Below are 19,806 nucleotides of genomic sequence, written 5' to 3'. Positions count from 1 at the left end.
GAAAATATTTGACTCATTGGGACCTTTTGCCGGTCCCCGTGAGGAAAAAGTCAATTTCCGGCTCAGGGTGTAGGTTTAGGGTCAACTTTACAATTTAGTCTATAGTTAGAATTGGGGATTCGTTAAGGTCCAGGCGTTGTTGGTTAAGTTTAGGGTTAAGGTTATGCATTACATCTAGGTAAAGTTTAGGCATACATTTTACTTTATTGAGGTTAGGGTTAGGTTTAGGGTTAAATTAGGGTTAGGGTTAGGGCAAGGGAGCATGCAATTTCTATTTTCTGGTCCCCATGAGGGTGGCTGTACAAACTTGTGTATCTCTGAGGGTGTGCGTGTGTGCGCGCACAAGTTGGGGGAGTGTTTCTGTTCCTTCGGGCTCCATCAGCCTACATCTATCTCTCTGCTACGAGGCTTGAGACACTGCAGAACTAACAGAGACATCCGGGCCAGAACAAACAGACCCGGCTCAGATGGACAGACAGACCGCGACGGTTCAGACAGACAGACGGACAGACATGGCTCAGAGACACAGACAGACAGACACAGCTCAGAGACAGACAGATAGACAGACCGACCGACACGGCTCAGAGACACACAGACAGACAGACAGACAGACAGACAGACCGACCGACACGGCTCAGAGACAGACAGACAGACAGACAGAAAGACCGACCGACACGGCTCAGAGACACACACAGACAGACCGACTGACCGACACGGCTCAGAGACACACAGACAGACAGACAGACAGACAGACAGACCGACACGGCTCAGAGACACAGACAAACAGATGGCTCAGAGAGGCTGACTGACAGAGACAGCTCAGACAGACAGACAGACACGGCTGAGAGAGACAGACACGGCTTAGATGGACGGTTGGATCAAAGTGAAACAGACGAACGGACACAAAAACATTAACACAGCCAGACCTACTCATCAATACTGACAAGAGACATTCATCTGACAGATATGAAGAACATTTTCAAGACAATGCAGTCAGTCACTGTAGAGACAGGAGAGTAGGCAACATTTCAGTCCGGCTTCTTCTCTCTGCCCAAATACAAGGCTTTCATTGTCTTAATCCATAGATTTCACATGAAGTTGGATGTCTCGTTTTTGGTTATAGTCATGGAGTAGATGATCCTCTAACTTAAGCAACAGCCTAAAGAATTCCTCAACTCTACCTGTAGGTAACTAAGATTACCTCAGATCCGTTGTGATCTTTAGAGAAGTTAGCAACATCTTCTGGTGACGCAGCCTGCAGAGGTTCAGACACTCAAAGACACCACCACCCACTCAACAATGAAGGGGCTTAAGGAGGGGAGAGAACGTCAACCCAGTCATCTTGCCCAGCATGAAACCCCAGGGACAGTTAATACATGTCACATTAAGCTACTTGTAAACATGGAAACTGTGGAAACATGGTCTTAAATATCTATGTGGTATTGTTTCATTGAAATTCTGGCTGCATGTTAATGGGTGGTGCTGTCATTAGTTTCAGTGGTGCCCAAGGTTCAGAGGCATATTTTCTTCCCAAGTTTAGACATTAGCTGGAAAACACATCTGCTAAAATACAGTATCCTACCATTGCCGTTTTATAGCCTGGTCATGGTTGTTATGGATTTTGATGACTTATCTGATATGTAGAACCTCCCACAATACTTTTAAGGCTGTGTTAGAGGACGGAGCTGCTGAGAAGGAAATTAGTGGAATAGTACCCCGAACATTCTGGCCAGGCTCCAAAAAACACATACGTTTTAAGGCACTGATAATATCCACTTATCAGTTCAACTAGGCGCCATCGTGTCATTCCATGTGCATTCTCCTAGTGAGGAAGTAAGAAAATGAGAAACAATTGGAGTCAGAAGTTTGCTTAACTTCCCCAATATACTCAGTAGATATGTATCAGCAGCCCCAATGCCAGTAGTAAAAGGGTTGATTCATCATCACCAAATGTCCAGATATTTTGTTATCCTTGCTGGAGGTGGATTATGCCCAGAAGGGCAGAGAGTGGAGAGCAAGGGCATTGGATGTCAGTAATGCAGTTAGGTGCTGTGGTGAGGATGCTTCTCTTTGTCCATGTTAAAAACATAGCATGTGTGCACACTAGGAAGCAGATATTAGGGTTATGTAAATGCCAAAATGTACACTACCGTCCAAAAGTTTGGGGTCTGTTTCTCCAACTAGACACTCTTGCTCAGTTGTGCAACGGGGCCTCCCACTCCTCATTCTATTCTGGTTGGAGCCAGTCTGCTCTGTTCTGTGAAGGGAGTAGTACATACACAGCATTGTATGAAATCTTCAGTTTCTTTGCAGTTTCTCACATGGAATAGCCTTCATTTCTGAGAACATGAAGAGACTGATGAGTTTCAGAAGAAAGTTATTTGTTTCTGGCCATTTTGAGCCTGTAATTGAACACACAATTGTTGATGCTCCAGATACTTAACTACAGTAGTCAAAAGAAGGCCAGTTTTATTGCTACTTTAGTCAACATATTTCAGCTGTGCTAACAATTGCAAAATTGTTTTCTAATGATCAATTAGCCTTTTAAAAGGATAAACTTGGATTAGCGAACACAACGTGCAATTGGCACAGAGGACTGATGGTTGCTGAAAATGGTCCTCATTATGCCTGTGTGGATGTTCCATTAAATAGTAGTCATTTATAGCATTAACAGTATCTACTCTGTATTTCTGTTCAAATGTGATGTTATTTTGATGGACAAAAAACATGCTTTTCTTTAAAAAAACAGTACATTTCTAAGCGACCCCAAAATTTGAACGGTAGTGCTATGTCTTGATAGATCTGAGAGGCATTTGCATTTAGGCATTTTTAACATCTTGACTGATGATGACCGAATGGACTAGGTATGTTTAATTAACATTGTGTGTGTTTGAGAGAGAGGAGTGAGTGTGTGTGGGAGTGTGAGAGTGTTCCGTGTTCAGCCAGCCGGCCAGCCAGCCATGAGAGTGATGAGGTAGACTTGTGCTCCGCCAGCTGCTTACTGGCTGGAGTTAGAACAGGGGGTGGAGTTATAACATGGGGTGGAGTTACTTTGGCCTGCCTGCTGCAGAGAGAAAGCCAGAGCAAGGAAAATGAGAGAGAGAGAGACAGAGCCTGAGACAGAGAGAGGGAGGGAGTGTAAAGCAGAGCAGGAGAGAAACAAGGCTGAATCAGCTCCAAAGAAAATAGAGCACAGAGGGAGAGACGGAGGGAGTCTCTGCTACGGCATGCCTGCTCCTCCTGCAATCTCATTTCCAGTCCAGGCGCTTCTGCTGCTGCCTCTGGGGAGACCCAGGCTCGGTTTGAATTGCCAGTGACCTCCTTCAGGCTGTTCCTTCATCCTCAATCACTTAAGTTTACATTTTCTACTGTCGGCTGCCGGTGTAAGGGGGAAGACCGGTTAAGTTTCCTCGCCTTTCTCCTCTGTGAAAGGCGAGATTAGCTAAACATCAGTTTTGGACTCCTTTTGGAATCGATCCATCTGATCTGTCCATATTTGGGGGAGAAGATTAAAGTAGAGGACACAACAGTCTCTGGAAGCATTAGATTCTCCATCACTTGGGATATTGGAGAACTTTTCCTGCATTTTTATGAGACAAAGGAATTCTTCCAAGAAGATCAAATTTATTTGATGGTTTTAAATATATATTGGATCCCACCGTTACAAATGTTGGCTGTGCCTTTTCTGAGGAGAGAACCAGGAGTAGTACGAGAGGGCATATGAGTATTTGTCTTGCTGCTGGCTGTGTGACTCCTGTATATCTGTGCAGTGAGGGCTACGCTGAGGGAGTCCCTAGTCTCTGATTGTAGCCAGAAGGCTAGCCCTCTCATTGCTGCTGACATGTCAGAGGGTACGCAGCTCAAGTCTTTTGGGGTTGAGCCCTATCTACTGATAGCTAGAACCAAGACGAGCTACTGAACGGCCTTGGCCAAAGCCCTCAACTCCCTGGATCTGGTACCAGACCAGGTGCTTTCAGAAGGCTCCCTGGCTGCAAGATGATGAACTCTTCCCTGGACCTGCTGGACCTTGAGCTCGTGAACCAGAGCCGCCCTCCTTTCTGTCTCCTGGACGTGGGCTACTCCCAGATCTTCAACATCTGCCTTTTAGAGGTTGCCGTCATCTTAATGCTCACCGTGCTCATTATCTCCGGAAACCTGGTGGTTATCTTTGTGTTCCACTGTGCTCCGCTGCTCCACCACCACACCACCAGCGCCTTTATCCAGACCATGGCCTACGCGGACCTTCTGGTTGGCGTTAGCTGCCTCATCCCTTCCCTGTCCCTGCTGCACCACCTGAAAGGAATCAACGCCGAGGTCACCTGCAAGGTGTTCGGGTACATGGTCTCCGTGCTGAAGAGTGTGTCGATGGCGTCGCTGGCATGTGTCAGCGTGGACCGGTACATGGCCATAACACGGCCGCTGTCGTACGCCACGCTGGTGACGCCGTGCCGGATCCGTGCGTGCATCCTCCTCATCTGGTTGTACTCAGCCCTCGTCTTCCTGCCTTCCTTCTTCGGCTGGGGTAAGCCCGGCTACCACGGCGACTTGGTTGAATGGTGCGCGGTGAAGTGGGAGACCAGGCCGCTCTTCACGTCATTCATCGTGGTGCTTCTGTACGTGCCGGCCGCCATGACGGTCTGCTTCACCTACGCCAACATCTTCCGCATCTGCCGGCAGCACACCAGGGAGATCAGCGAGCGCCGTGCCCGCTTCAGCCCGCAGGAGTCTTCCCCGGGGCAGGACGGCCAGCACGCCCCGGCGTGCACGGACAAACGCTATGCCATGGTGCTGTTTCGCATCACCAGCGTCTTCTACCTCCTCTGGCTTCCCTACATACTGTACTTCCTGCTGGAGAGCGCCGGCATCTACCGTCACCCCGCCGCCTCGTTCCTCACCACCTGGCTGGCGATCAGCAACAGCTTCTGTAACTGCCTGATCTACAGCCTGTCCAACAGTGCCTTCCGGAAGGGTTTAAAACGCCTCTGTTCATTCTGCGTGCAGCGCGTGGACAGTGAGAAACCGTTTGGCCCCGGGCCGGGTCACGGACAGGGGTCCGTTTGCGCGCGCTCCACATGCCACGTGTAGGGCCTCCCTGAGGATCATGGCGTCCCAGTTGGTGGCGTGTCGCTAAAGCAGTAGGCGTGTCTCACGCTGATGCCTAGCGGAACAGGACAGGCTTGGCGGAGACTCACTGCCTCAGACGGTGTGGTTGTTTCCAGACAGTCGGAGGTTGGTCGGAGGGTTGCGTCCCTGGCCACTGCTGGCTGTCATAGGGCCTGAGAACTGTGAGCCTTGCATGGGAAATGCAGCCCAGCACCAGTCATGGGAGGGAGGTGGAGTGGATGTCGGAGCAAGGACGTGGAGTTCTAGTACCCTGACCTTTTGACTCTAGTTACGAATGATGGAGTTATGGCTACTCTGTTACAGCGTTTTGCCTGGATGGAGTGTCTATTGATTGAAAACCTCCCTTCAGACTGTACTTGCCAAAAACACAAACTGTTTGAACTTAAGGACATGTGTTCTTGCAGAAACAGTATTCAAGACTGCATCTTCCTAGATGTTTGTGGAACATTGTGTATTTCTGCCATTATTGAAGTGTATTGAATGCAAAAAAATTATCACATACTTTGCTGCTTTCTTATGCTGGGCTGAGGGAAACAGTCAATAACTGCTTATTTAAATATTTTCTCTTATGATTATTATTTAAACAAGTAAACTGAATCTTTAAAACGGGCGCAGCAACCACAAACTCTAAAGAGAAGCAAGTACTTCATCATTTATTCATATCTTGGCTGCTCTGAGGCAGAGGTACTGTCAGAGACAAAGAGGATTTTTTTTTGAGTGGATCACTAGTGCCACTGGTTTACTAATGGATGTAAAAATTTAAGTTGTATGCAAGGTCCTACTGAAATTTCAACTGCATTCATCCCAACCCATTTTAACCTTATTGTCTCTGCATAAGTTAGAGCAACTGATCAGTAGCCAAATTACACAGAGGTTGTGGTTGTTGTGTCAAAGTGAAAGATAAGTGTACTTTTTTTCCAAAGCTTTGTCCAATTGCCTGTTAACGACCAGAATTGACGAGTCGATTAGTTGGTCCAATTAATTACTTTTTCCCCATTGGTTATCAAAGTTCTTTCTGACAAGACCTAAATACAGCAAAGCAAACAGCCGCATGCCATACATTTTTTTTTTCTTCTAATTTGCATGTTCCTCCAATTACCTGGTATAATAATGTGGTGCTCTGATTGCATAACTGTGCCTCCCGTCATCAGAGTATTTCAAGCTACTCACACAGGAGTTGGAACACAGTGATTCGAGGCAGAGCCTGAGCGGAGCAGACAAACGGGCCATTCTCTGACACCGCGTTCACCCTCTGTGCTGTTCCACAAAGGCCACTCGTTGGGAGGAGAGGGGACCTTCAGCCTTTCTTCTCTGAGAAATACAAAACAAAAAAAGATGAAACTACTAAGGTGTCTTTCATATCTGTGCCGTTCGCAGAATGGGAGTAGACAGTAATGGATGGTGTTGTGGCCGTTGCGTGGCTGTAGTCATTCAGGACACAGACAGAGTTGGTGCCGGCTCATTAAGTGAACTTTGAATGTCCGTGCGGCTTGGTGGGGCTGGTGATGGTGAATGTCTGCGGCGAGTGTTTAGCTGAGAGCATTTGAGAGCATCTGTGTCTGGCCTGGCATTGTGAACGTTTCGTGCGTCTGATCACAGAGAAAGCCAGGGGCAGGGAAAAGGAGAGAGATCCATAACCGCTATGGAGCGCAGTAGGAAAGGTAGTGTGGACAATGCACTTGTGCCCATGCACCACACACACGTACACACACACACACTTGTGCGTCGTTAAACTGTGCCCTAGTAAGCTGTGCCACTGCATGAAAACCCCATGTCCATCTCCAGCCCCAGATGCATCAAGATATTTCCCTTTCTCAGCCGGGACCATGACACAACCTTTTTAAGCAGCCTTTTTCAGACTGCATTCACCTCCCTTTTCCCTGTTCAGAACCTATAGGGCTCAGATCAAAACTAGTTCACTATATAGAGAAAGGGTGCCATTTGGGATTCTGCCTGAGAAGCAAGGACTCTGACTGGCATTACTACAGTATACAGTACAATTAAATTAATTGCAGATTTAAACGTACAACTGTCTTTGGTTGAATGCTATTTAATGTTTATTAGACTTTTCACTGGCTTTGGCTTCCTGTGATTTTACTGTTTTTGCTTAAGGTACTCCTCCATTTTGGGGAAAAACTTACAATAGAGACAGTAGCTTTATTTTCTTAATTGACCAAAGGCGATTTTATTTATTGGATTTTGTACTTTAAAAAAAGAAAGAAAAGCTGAGATGGAAAGTAGAAAGTGCAATTTAGGGTGATTTTTAATGGATTTTTTCATGTTATAAAATGTACAATGATTATACTATGGACTGACATTGAGTTGGACTACTTTGTTGTTATACTGCCTCTGTAATGAATCCAGTGTTGTTGATAAAATAGGCTAGGGGCTCATCAGAGTAGAGGTCTCAGGTGGCCCCGTACAGTGGTCTTTCAGCCATTTTGGTTTTGGCTATTACAAATGTGTACAAAACCTTGTGCATGTTTTGCCTACTGTATATATTTAAATTTGATTTATTTTTATTTTTACAAAAGCCAACAATTGAAATTGTCAAAATAATTCTCGTACTTCTGCTTTTGGAAAAGTCCATCTTTAATCGATTGAAGGGCAAGGTGCAATACTTTAATTGTTCTTTTATATTGTTTCCTTAATGACTTGGAAAACACACAATGCCTATCAGACAATAGAAAACCTTAAATATTTTCATTTACCAATAAGTGTGTATTGAAGCGGTAGATGTTAATAGAGCTGTTCTTCTCTAAGGGCCATGCACTGTTGTTGGACTGTTAGTGATATTTGCTTATAATAGGCCTTTTGCTAGAGTAATTGCACGTTGTTAATTTTTCAAAGGATGTAAAGTCATAGGTTTCTTGAATAAGTGTTGGGCCTTTCTAGCTGTGTTGGACAGACACTTGATGGACAGCTTTAATAATTTTTTAAAAGCTGTTCAGTGAAGCAATGACAAATGTTGATGGAGTTTCCTGCTACTGTACCCACAAACTGCCTGTTATTTTCTTTTCAAATAGTGACAATTTATTATGTGAAGGTGGATGACTGCTTCTGTTTTCCATGCGTTTGGGTCCGTGGGTTTACAAATACTATTGTGTATTTCAAAGACTATTCAGGTGGCCTTCATTTGAGGCAGCTGGAGTTCAGTGTTTTGCGACGTGTCCATCCAGGTGTCAGTTAGTTGAGGTATGTTCTACCCAGTATAACGTTTGGGGAGGGGGGTTGGCTGATTTATGCTTGTAGGACATTTTCATTCCCAAAAGCTGTGGCACGTTCCTTCTTTCACTTTCCTGTGGGAAAATGTCAAAGCATTAGAGCTAGTGATCTCGGGGGACCCAAATTCCCATGATGCCCTGCTCTCCACAGTGATATAGTGTTTTGCCATATTAGGATGCTGTGAGACATGATGGGATGCCAACACGGGAGCATAGTGTTGTGGTCCAGTCTTTCCTGGAGGACTACACACACTGTAAGACACACCGGACACACACCCTTTGCCTTTCTCATTTCCAACATTACCCTATTTACATTTCTTATGTGTTTCCTAATGCTCTAAACTGTCTGTCTTGGCCGAATTACTAGCTCATGACCCAACCATTTTCACTGGATCAGATTTCAGATCAAGAAGAGAATGGACTCATTAACTGAAAATCCTTGTCTGGAAATGTCCCATAATATTGTTAAAAATGTGACTTTTTTTGTTTTTTGGGGAATCATTGCACATTGGTTGAACAGTTGAATATTTTCATCATTCATTGCAAATCCTGGTTAAACTGAATCTTGTCTTTAAAATAATCATATCCTCTGTGATGTTTAAGGCGAGGTCCTAACTCGACACTGAGCCTTGTAATAATGTTGTGTTGTAGTCTAGAGAATAAATGAATTGTCTGGAGGTATTTATATTCTGGTATATTATTCTGCACTTAGCAAATAAATGTGATCTTTATCTAAATGTATCAAACTTCCTGCTGGTTAGTGCTTTGTGTTTTTGTACTTGGGCGTACCTGATAAGTTGTGTTGGTGCATGCTTACTGAGGTGTGTGTGTTTGTGTGTGTGTGTGTTCAGAGCTTGGTGTATGAGTGTGTGTTACTGTAACGACACATAATTACTTCACATAATACATGGTCAAACATTAATGCTAACCAGCTGGCCCAGCTTCAGTAAAAAACATACACTGAACAAAATTATAAACGTAACACTATTGTTTTTGCCCCCATTTATCATGAGCTGAACTCAATGATCTAAGACTTCCTCTATGTACACAAAAAGCCTATTTCTCTCAAATATTGTTCACAAATCTATCTAAATCTGTGTTATTGAGCACTTCTCCTTTGCCGAGAGATAATCCATCCACTTCACAGGTGTGGCATATCAAGATGCTGATTAGACAGCATGATTTTTGCACAGGTGTGCCTTAGGCTGGCCACAATAAAAGGCCACTCTAAAATGAGCAATTCCATCACACAGCACAATTCCACAGATGTTGCGGGAGTTTTGAGGGAGCGTGCAATTGGCATGCTGACTGCAGGAATGTCCACCAGAGCATTTCTCCACCATAAGTCGTCTCCAAAGGCGTTTCAGAGAATTTGGCAGTACATCCAACTTGCCTCACAACCGCAGACCACGTGTAACCACACCAGCCCAGGACCTCCACATCCAGCAACCTGTTCCTCCAAGATCATCTGAGACCAGCCACCCGGACAGCTGCTGCAACAATTGGTTTGCATAACCAAAGAATTTCTGCATAAACTGTCAGAAACCGTCTCAGGGAAGCTCATCTGCATGCTCATCGTCCTCATCGGGGTCTCGATCTAACTGCAGTTCATCATCGTAACCGTCTGGAGTGGGAAAATGCTCACATTCGATTGCATCTGCGATTGCATCTGGCACTTTGGAGAGCTGTTTTCTTGACGGATCAATCCCGATTTTGACTGTACACAGCAGATGGCAGGACAGCATGTACGAGATCGTGTGGGTGAGCGGTTTGCTGATGTCACGTTGTGGATCGAGTAGCCCATGGTGGCGGTGGGGTTATGGTATGGGCAGCCGTGTGTTATGGACAACGGACCCCGGTGCATTTTATTGATGACATTTTGAATGCACCGTGATACCATGACGAGATCCTGAGGCCCATTGTTGTGCGATTCATCCACGACCATCACCTCATGTTGCAGCATGATAATGCACGGCCCCATGTTGCAAGGATCTGTACACATTTCCCGGAAGCTGAAAACATCCCAGTTCTTGCATGGCCAGCATACTCACCGGACATGTCACCCATAGAGCATGTTTGGGATGCTCTCGACAACGTGTTCCAGGTCCTGCCAATATCCAGCAACTTCACACAGCCATTGAAAAGGAGTGGACCAACATTCCACAGGCCATAATCAACAACCTGATCAACTCTATGCGAAGGACATTTTTTGCACTGCGTGAGGCAAATAGTGGTCACACCAGATACTGACTGTTTTTTATTGTGGCCAGCCTAAGGCACACCTGTACAATAATCATGCTGTCTAATCAGCATCCTGATATTCCACACCTGTGAGGTGGATGGATTATCTCGGCAAAGGAGAAATGCTCACTAACACAGATTTAGATAGATTTGTGAACAATATTTGAGAGAAATAGGCCTTTTGTTTACATAGAGAAAGTCTTAGATCTTTGAGTTCAGCTCATCATAAATGGGGGCAAAAACAAAAGGGTTGCGCTTATAATTTTTTTCAGTGTATGTTGGGCCCGTAACGTTTCAACACGTTTTGGCGTACAACATAGCTACTCTTTGGCGGTATACCATTGGAAACCATTGAAGACTACGGATGATTGTAAGTCATTTACTGATATTTCTATTATTCCATTTGTCTTAGAAAAGGACAGTCTCAAAATGACATACTTTAGAAACATGTATGCAGTTAATACATTTTATATTCAGATGCGTAAGTGTAAAGGTTAACTGCAAAATTATATTTCACAGTTTGTTATTACAGTAGAAGTGTTATCAGTCTTGTAGTCTTTTGGACAGCTAGCCCAACCAGGCAAATAGGGGGAAAAACCACGAGTTATCGCTAACCGCTGTCACAGGCACGTGTTTCTGGGTGTTATGGAATTATTTCTTATCTTAAATCTGGAATGTCTTGAACCTTAGCAACATTTTGCTCCATTATCTGTGAAATCGGGCAAAGTTCATTTGAAGAAGAGCTTGTTTCATATGTGGATTATTCTTTGCCCTGCCTGGAGCTGCTAGTCTCCTGTCCTGTTAGCTGGAGCCAAAGGAGTGCAAAATGAATGCATATACGCACACACACACACAAATACGCAAATGTTTGTTTTTCTATCCTGTGGGGAACAGAAAAACCAAAATCTATCTTCTCTAACCTTAATTTCACCCTGACCTCAATAACTTAGCAGTTATGTGTAACTTAAGTTAGCTAACCCAAATTGTCTAAACATAAAACTAACCCCAGTTCTAACACTATGGCCAATGTTGATGATTTTCCCCTAAATCTAACCCTGAAGATGCGGGGACCAGTTAAAAAAAACATTTGTAAGGTGCACATGTCTGTTGTTACCCCAGATCTCAAACTTCATGGATCAAATGCATATTTGCATAGCATTCAAACTCTACAAAGGTTGTTCTCCACACAGCAAGGCTGCCCATGGACCCTCTTTGCTTTCATCTAATGGAGATCTGCATGCTTAGGGCCATGAACTACCTATGCAGACTGCTATGACACACGCGATTATAGCCACTTCTGTGCAACTTCACATTGTGATTTGCGGGGGTCTATGGTTGTTGGCTCTTTGGTTATTAGTCATTCATGGTCTAGCCGTATAACAAACCAGTCTGTTCACGCCAGCCTCTTCACATCTCCTTTAGAGATGAGGTCGTGTTTACAGCTTCCCAAATATTTATCAGTGGTTTTGCATTAATGAATACTAAGTTGTGTTAGGGACAAATTTACAACTAGTTTGTTCCACCCAAAAGTCTGTTGTTATGCACCAACACTGTGAAAGCTTGCTGCAACCAAATGTAAATCCAAGCAGAACTGTATCTCTTAAATTCCTATCCAACATCCACAATAGGCGTCCATTATTTGTAAAATCAATACAGAGTCCAACTGGGATCCAAGGTCAGTCATATATGATCCTGGATATGCCCGGTATGAAGTGTAATCAGATCTAAATTGTGTCAGATACGTTTATCCGAAAATGTTCTTTTTTAACTTGTCTGGCACTGATGTTTTTTCTGCATTTTATGTTAGCGCAAGGCCAGTCTACATGGTTTATGCTCTGCAGTTTAATAATTTAATGAAGACATCCAAAATTAAAAATGTGAAGTCATGAAAAGAGGTGTCTGGTAAGAGTGTGTTCAATTTCTTTTCAAAATGCTCTGTCTTCCACTCATTTATGCTCTTTAATTTATTTGTTGAATAGATTATTGCTTTAGCACCAAATTGTTCAATTCCTGGCCTGTGCACAAATGTAGGACTATAAACTCATGTGGGATGTGTGATAGTTGGCTTACAGTAATATTAACTTCCCTCCAGAGCTGCAGCGCTTTATCCTCACCTACACACAGAAAGTCAGCTGTGTTTTATATCTACTACAAATTATGATGATTATTTTAACACTGGCTCCCCTGTGCAAATACCTCCCTGGAGCATATTGTGTTAAGCCGTCCTGCTCTTGCTTGCCACTGCCGTTAAACCCACTATACTGTGGGCTATAGGCAGGCACTTTCTGTAGTAACTGTAGTAATGAGCGCAGCATATCACTAGGATCAAGTTAACAGCACTCCATGGGCAGCCTGTTTTCATGGCAATTCTGAGTGGGATCGGTTTAGTCAGCTGTTTCCCACGAAAGGCGCCTTTGTACACATCTGGTAAGTTCACATAGCGCTGAGCCAGTTGGGTTTCCTCAGCTGCGTTGATCAGATAAAGTACCATAGATTTAGTTTAAACGCGCGGCATAAAACTAATTGTCGATTCACGCTTGATGTGATCAACCCAATTTTTAGGTTGAAAACATGCGTTCCTGCCGTTTATGTCGATTTGTTTTTAGGTGGGCGAGAGTGTCTGTATCTGTGAGCCATGGTAATATGCAGGCCCGGCAGACCTTTCAGAGGGTAAAATAGATGTCTCTTCATGTAGATGTGGAGCTATCCTGTGGATTAAGGCACCTTCCCATGACTCAGGTACTTTTTATATGTTACACCCAAACGAACGCATGCATTGGAGCATGCCAAACAAACCAGCCCTTCACACGGTGCCTGAGGACTAGAATGGAGGGGTCTGGACACAGACCTTTTCCTGTGTCTCTCGCCCTCTCCCTATCGCTCTCCCACCATAGTGTCCAGTTTAGGGCTTTCATCTGCCCACTCCTGGACATAATCAGCTTGAAGTAAGAAAAACAAAATGCCATTTCAGCCATTGTTTACAGTTCAGGTTTATTGTAGCACTACACAATGAACGGGTTACAGTGCTTCCTGCCGATGTCGCGCATTCACACACGCGCACCCACACAGACATATTCGGTCACACACCGGCAGCATTACCAAACCCACTCAGTGTTTATCTCTCTTTGGTCACAGGCTGGCTCGAGATGGACGGCAGCTAATTAGTATTATGTCAGTGGGCTTTTTAAAAGCTCTCTGGGCCCAAGATAACCCTCATCAATGTAAACATTGATCTTTATCAGTGATTGAGATAAGCGCCTCAGTCAAGGGCTGATGGCTAAATGTCTTTCCATGTCCCTCTGTGGGCCCTATTGAGAAGTAGTGCACTAGATTTTAGGGATCTTCTCATTTGGGGGACACAATTTGTTAGCTAACCTGTATTATTCCTTGGGTGTGGCCTTAATGGCTGGAGTGGTGGGTGGGGGGGGGGGGGCAGAGTTCTAGAAAAAGAGCTGATTGTTGTTCTGTGTGCAATGTTAGGCCCTGGCTCCATCCACCATTTTGCTCTTTGTTTATTCTTCTTTTCATCCGTCCATTCTTCTCTGGTTTGCTTTCTTTTGGTTTCAGTCTTCCTCCATGGAAATAGGGACGGAAAGCTTGATGGAGAATAGGATGGAGGGAGAGAGAGGCAGTTGGGTTGTTTTGGGGTCCCTTCCCCCAAACAACCAAACATTTGTTTTTAATCCAGGGATTGGTATAACAGTGCATGGGTCTAACTGAGATCATCATCATTGAATAATCAACTCACTCCCACAACAAAACTAAATGGTAAAGCAAACTGTATGATGTCATGGATTTATTTCCCATTATTACTTTCAATGCATTGGATTTGTGTACAGCGTAGTGTATAGTCTGAACTGTTTTCGCAGAACTGGAGTTTGCTAGATCCAGCCAGGAACCTCATGTAAAGATGTTATCACAGTACTTAGGTGCCAATACCAAATGTATTGCCGTCCCCACTAGGGATGTAATGATTCACTAATATGCATAAGTACCTGATTGAAACAATGTTGTTGGTCACCGTGTAACGCCTTGCTTACATTTTGCCTATAAGGCTATTTCGTTATTAAATTAAAGACATATTTTGTTTGTATGCTACTCTCTGTATTTTCCACATTCTTTAACTTTTGAGTTTGTACTACTTGTTTTCATTTTGCCTTCTGGTACTGCTGATGGCAACTTCATTGAGTAGGGTGTAGTTATTAATATTCTGTTTGTTCCACCTCACTATCTTAAGATAAATGCACTAACTGTAATTTGCACTGAAATAGAGCATCTGCTAAAAGACTAAAATGTCAAATGTAACCAATAGATTCTGTGGTTTTGTGTTAGTATTTCTCACCATATGTCTGTGGTAGGGAGAGTCATGAGACAATCAGGTTTGATCAGTCATGACATTAAAAGTGCTGAAAACAAATTGGCAGCCTATTAAACATGTTAGTTCAGTAGGTTCTTCTTTCTCATACTCTGATGAACTTCGGGATAATATTTTTGTCTCTACACATGCAGCTTGAATGGAGCTTAGCAATTCCTAACATCATGGCTAGGAGAAATATTTCCAGGCATTGTGCTAATGCATTGTGCTAATGTATTGTGCTAATGCTAATTAGCATTGGCTTTTTACCTTGTAAACTGTTTTCATATTTGATGCGTACATGTAAACGTGTTACCCAATACATCTGACAGTGAGGGAGGAAGTAGATGAAGTACAGAACTTGCCCACTGAAATGATATGGAGAAAATCTATAATTGAAGAACTGTTTAGGTGCCAACTAACTCAAAATTAATATTGCGATATTGTCAAACTGTACAATATGAAAAATAATCTAAAATTATATCCCAATATATTTCTGAATCTTTTTTTCCCCCCTCACATTACTACATCTCACTAATTGGCCTGATGGTGGCGCTTTAATGATTGAATATGTACTGATTTAACAGGTCACCCACCTGCCTTTCCCAATTTAATGTAATGACGTTTAGTTCATAGGTTCCTATCCTCACAAGAAGCACATCATATTTTTACTTGTTTCACTTAAAGTGATCAAACTTGGCATCGATGCTCAGGGATATGAGTCAAGCTAATCAACGCAATATTTTATTAATAGCTGGCCTGGGCCAGTTAAGTAAATAATGCATCTTGTCATAGACAACCAGGCATTTACAAACTCCTTGGCCTTCAGACGGCCGCAAATTATTCCTGGCAGCCAAAATTCTTACTGTTGCCTTGTTGGAATTGACTGAATAGTGACCAGACAGTTTGTCAGCCATATTGCTGCTGGGACAGCCAGCTGCTACCAGGTAAAGTCAGGCCTTGACTGGATAATTTTTCCTTTCTGTCAGACTCAAACTCTGATTGCTGGCAGTCTGAAAAATCCACACAAGTCCAAATATGTAATAGGTTGTGCTGAACTGGACCTAGTGTAGAGTTGGATGTGCATGCCAAGAATGGTAGAAGTAGTTGTGGCTGTGTGGAATGGTAGCAGTGGCTGTGTGGATTGGTGGCTGCGTGGATTGGTGGCTGTGTGGTTTGGTGGCTGCGTGGGATGGTGGCTGCGTGGGATGGTGGCTGCGTGGAATGGTGGCTGCGTGGATTGGGGGCTGTGGCCGTGTGGAATGGGGGCTGTGGCCGTGTGGAATGGGGGCTGTGGCTGTTTGGAATGGGGGCTGTGGCTGTGGCTGTGTGGAATGGGGGCTGTGGCTGTGGCTGTGTGGAATGGGGGCTGTGGCTGTGGCTGTGTGGAAGGGGGGCTGTGGCTGTGGCTGTGTGGAATGGGGGCTGTGGCTGTGGCTGTGTGGAATGGGGGCTGTGGCTGTGGCTGTGTGGAATGGGGGCTGTGGCTGTGGCTGTGTGGAATGGGGGCTGTGGCTGTGTGGAATGGGGGCTGTGGCTGTGTGGAATGGGGGCTGTGGCTGTGTGGAATGGGGGCTGTGGCTGTGTGGAATGGGGGCTGTGGCTGTGGCTGTGTGGAATGGGGGCTGTGGCTGTGGCTGTGTGGAATGGTGTGCATTATTTAGAGGCTGTTCTGTTCCAGATAAACAGAGCATCCATAATGGAACTCAGGGTAATTAATCTTTGAAAAGAAGGCTTGCTCCTGTAACATTCCGTTCTGCAGCAATGTGTTGTGTGTGTGTGTGTGTGTGTTTGCATGCGTGTGCCCCAGCCCATGAGTGGCGTGCACTCTTGTGTATTAGAGTATGTACTGTAATTACAGTAACTCCATTCTGTACGCTGGAAAAGGTATCCGGAGGCAATGACACAGGCTGCAAGAATAAGACAGGTGCCTTCTGACTTGGACTGGAGTTGGCCTGGTTGGATGGGATCCAATCGCTCCCCTGTCAGTGTGACCTCCTCCCTGAGTGTTATTTTAGTAATAGCCGGAGAAGAGGAAGGGGATCACAGAGCAAGAATTAGCAAATAGTGCAAACTTAAGGAAATACGTTTTGGAGACACTTTCCAGACCATTGCGTTTTCATTAGTAGAGTGGAGGAGAGATGGAGTTATGCAGAGATATACAGTTGATCACTGTTCTCCTTGTTGTCCCTTGTAGCATCAGCTGTGTTCTGTGTCCATTCTACTCTCTAGTTGTATTCTTTGTTTCTTATTTGTATTTTTTTTAATGTTTTGCTGAGTTCATTTAAAGCACTTTTGCACATCTAATAATGTTTCTAGTATTTCTATTGTAGAAATGTTCAAGATACTCAGTTGTCAGGCTATATAAAGCAGGCAGAAAGCCAGCAGTGCAGACAGTCACTTTTCAGTTGAATGTTAGAATGGGAATATCTAGTGACCTAAGTGACTGTGGGTGTTGATTTTCGGTGTCAGGTGCTCCATTTCCAGTATCTTTGAAACACTTGCCTTCCTGGTTGTTCAGTCTCATTGGTCCTTGTCATGGATGGGCAATTGCAGCAGGCGAAACTCTGGACCACTGGGGATTGGCAAAACATTGCCGGGTCTGCTGAGTCCGGGTTCTAGTTTAATCATATTTATGACATAGTCAGATTTGGCTGAAGCAGAATTAGGCCGTGGACCCATCTTGCATGGTGTCAACATGATAGACAGGTTGCTGTGGTTTAATGATGATGTTGAATGCTTTTCGGTCAAAAGTTCTGTTCTTTAACACTAATTCGGTAATGGTTGGGCTCCACTGTGTATCTGAACATTGTAGCTGACCAGGTGTATCCCTTCAAGGCTGCAGTTTACTTTTTGTGGCTTGGATTCTTCCAGCAGGATAATGTGCCATGTCACATTCTCCTTAGCACTACAAAGGCCAAGTCATTTTGATTTTAACATCGGAGTGTGTCTGACATTTTCTAATAATTTCTTAATATGTTGATTTAACAAACATACTGCATGTTTGAACTTTGATTTTAAAGAAGGGGATCTAGGTACTTCATTAATATTTGTTTCCCCCGGTCTGCCAACAAGCACCCATTTCAATCATTACTACATAATTGCATGGGGGTTATGTGTTAGGAATTCTAAATGATATTAGAGAGTAGATAATGAGGTTTTCAAAAATGTTCCCTTTACATATTTATTGGACTGAGTCATAATGACTCCCATCATGTCAGCCTCCCTTTGGAACGTTGCAGAATCCATACCCCTGAAGAATTCATGACATCCTGCGTCCAAACGGCTTGTCTGACCTGGGAACTAGATGGGTGTACCGAACAAACTGGCTACTGACTTTCTTTGATCTGATTGAAAGGCTTTGGCTCATGGTGCGTGTGTAGAAGGTGAAGTGGCCAGGTGCAACATCCCATCAGAGGAGACTGGGGAATACACTCCGAAGACCGTGTAATCAAGTGCTCAGGAGGCACGGGAGATAAATATTGCATGCTGGCCTCAATTCACCTAGGACTGTTCTGAGCTGTAACCTCGCTTACAGCTGGGGCCAGCATGGAGGTTCTTCCCTGCCTGGACCTCCTGCTGTGACCAGTCTTCCTGTGGACTGCCAGGGGAGGGGGGCTGATTCTAGGCTATGGAGAGGGCCTGTTATGCTCTGTATGGACTGTGGAGGTGTTACAGGGAATACTGATCATTTGAACACTCAGTTCCATACAGGATAAGGTTTTGGGGGTGCAGCTTTTGTTCCAATTTGTTGTATTGCACGGTCTCTTTCTCTTCTTTTTTTGTCTTCCTCTTGTTTTCTTTTCTCTCTATCTTCTCTTTCACCATCACCATCTATCTCCTTAGTTTTCTCTGTTTCAACCTCTCCCTCTATTTTTTCTCCTCTCTTTCTCTGCGGGAGGTTTGCAAGCACATGTGTTGTGGTTCATAGTGACTAAGTCCTCAAACACAAAGCTTTAAAGGGAGCTCACACAGACTCCATCAGGAATGATGGCAAAAAAAAACACATTTAACCAGTAAAACACCCTTGATTGGAAAAAAATTCCCCCAAGGGGGCCTAGCGAGAGGTCAGCGGGAAGATTTCTACATACACAGGACACGATAAAAAACAATGACCATGGTCAACTACATTTTCCTTTAAACATATTCAGTAAAACCCTCTCCTCCCATTTTAAAGTATCTCCAATCTCGTTCCCAAGGCCAGGGAGCAATATTGGAACATGATTAGAACCATGAAAACCTCTAGTTGCTGAGAACGGTGACTCTAAGTCTGCGATGACCTCGTTAGTGAGGAGAATAGATAAGTGGGCAGTAATCCAAGCACTGCTTTGTACACAAAGATGTAACAGTTCTTCAGCCTTCTCATAAGTGCACCCGAACCATGGTTTTAAAGGCCTCTTTGTTTTGAGGGTTTAGATGTCTTTAAAGATTGCAAACCATCCTGTGTCTCCTGTCCCACACAAGGTACAAAACAGTGGTTAGGCTGTTGACTGAGGAAAAGAAACACAATTGTGTGTTACGCTATGCTAATGTTTAATAGTTTATTGAGCTGTGGTAAGATGTTATTCAGAGACCTCTCTGCTGGAGCGCGTCATGTTTGCTTACTAATCGTTTAATGTATGATGAACCTTTAAGCTGGCCTTTAATGGATGCCAGTGATGGTCGGTATACACTCATAAATATTGTAAGTCAGGAGTATTCAACTCTTTACCTTCCAGGTCTGGAGCCTAGTGGTTTTCTGTTCTTCCTCATTATTGATTACACCCACCTGGTCTCCCAGGTCTAAAGTCCCTGATCAGAGAGTTGAAATGAAAAAAACTCATTTGAACTGGCTTTGAGGTCCAGAGTTGGAAATCCCTGCTG

At 44.1% G+C, this 19,806-nt stretch overlaps 2 protein-coding genes across 3 annotated transcripts in view; both read left to right on the top strand.

Annotated features, from left to right (window-relative positions):
- Positions 1 to 19,806, top strand: part of LOC105014768 (rab GTPase-activating protein 1) — an 88,278-nt gene that overhangs the window by 35,041 nt on the left and 33,431 nt on the right. The window lies entirely within an intron of this gene.
- Positions 2,589 to 9,064, top strand: LOC105014767 (probable G-protein coupled receptor 21). The gene has a single exon (XM_010877333.4). The coding sequence runs from the start codon at positions 3,997 to 3,999 to the stop codon at positions 5,083 to 5,085; it is 1,089 nt and encodes a 362-aa protein (XP_010875635.3). The 5' UTR covers positions 2,589 to 3,996; the 3' UTR covers positions 5,086 to 9,064.

The sequence above is a fragment of the Esox lucius genome, chromosome 14, assembly GCF_011004845.1.
Source record: "Esox lucius isolate fEsoLuc1 chromosome 14, fEsoLuc1.pri, whole genome shotgun sequence".
Taxonomy (NCBI): Eukaryota; Metazoa; Chordata; class Actinopteri; order Esociformes; family Esocidae; genus Esox; species Esox lucius.
The sequence above is the reverse complement of the archived record's forward strand: the minus strand, read 5'-3'. Positions and strand labels throughout refer to the sequence as shown.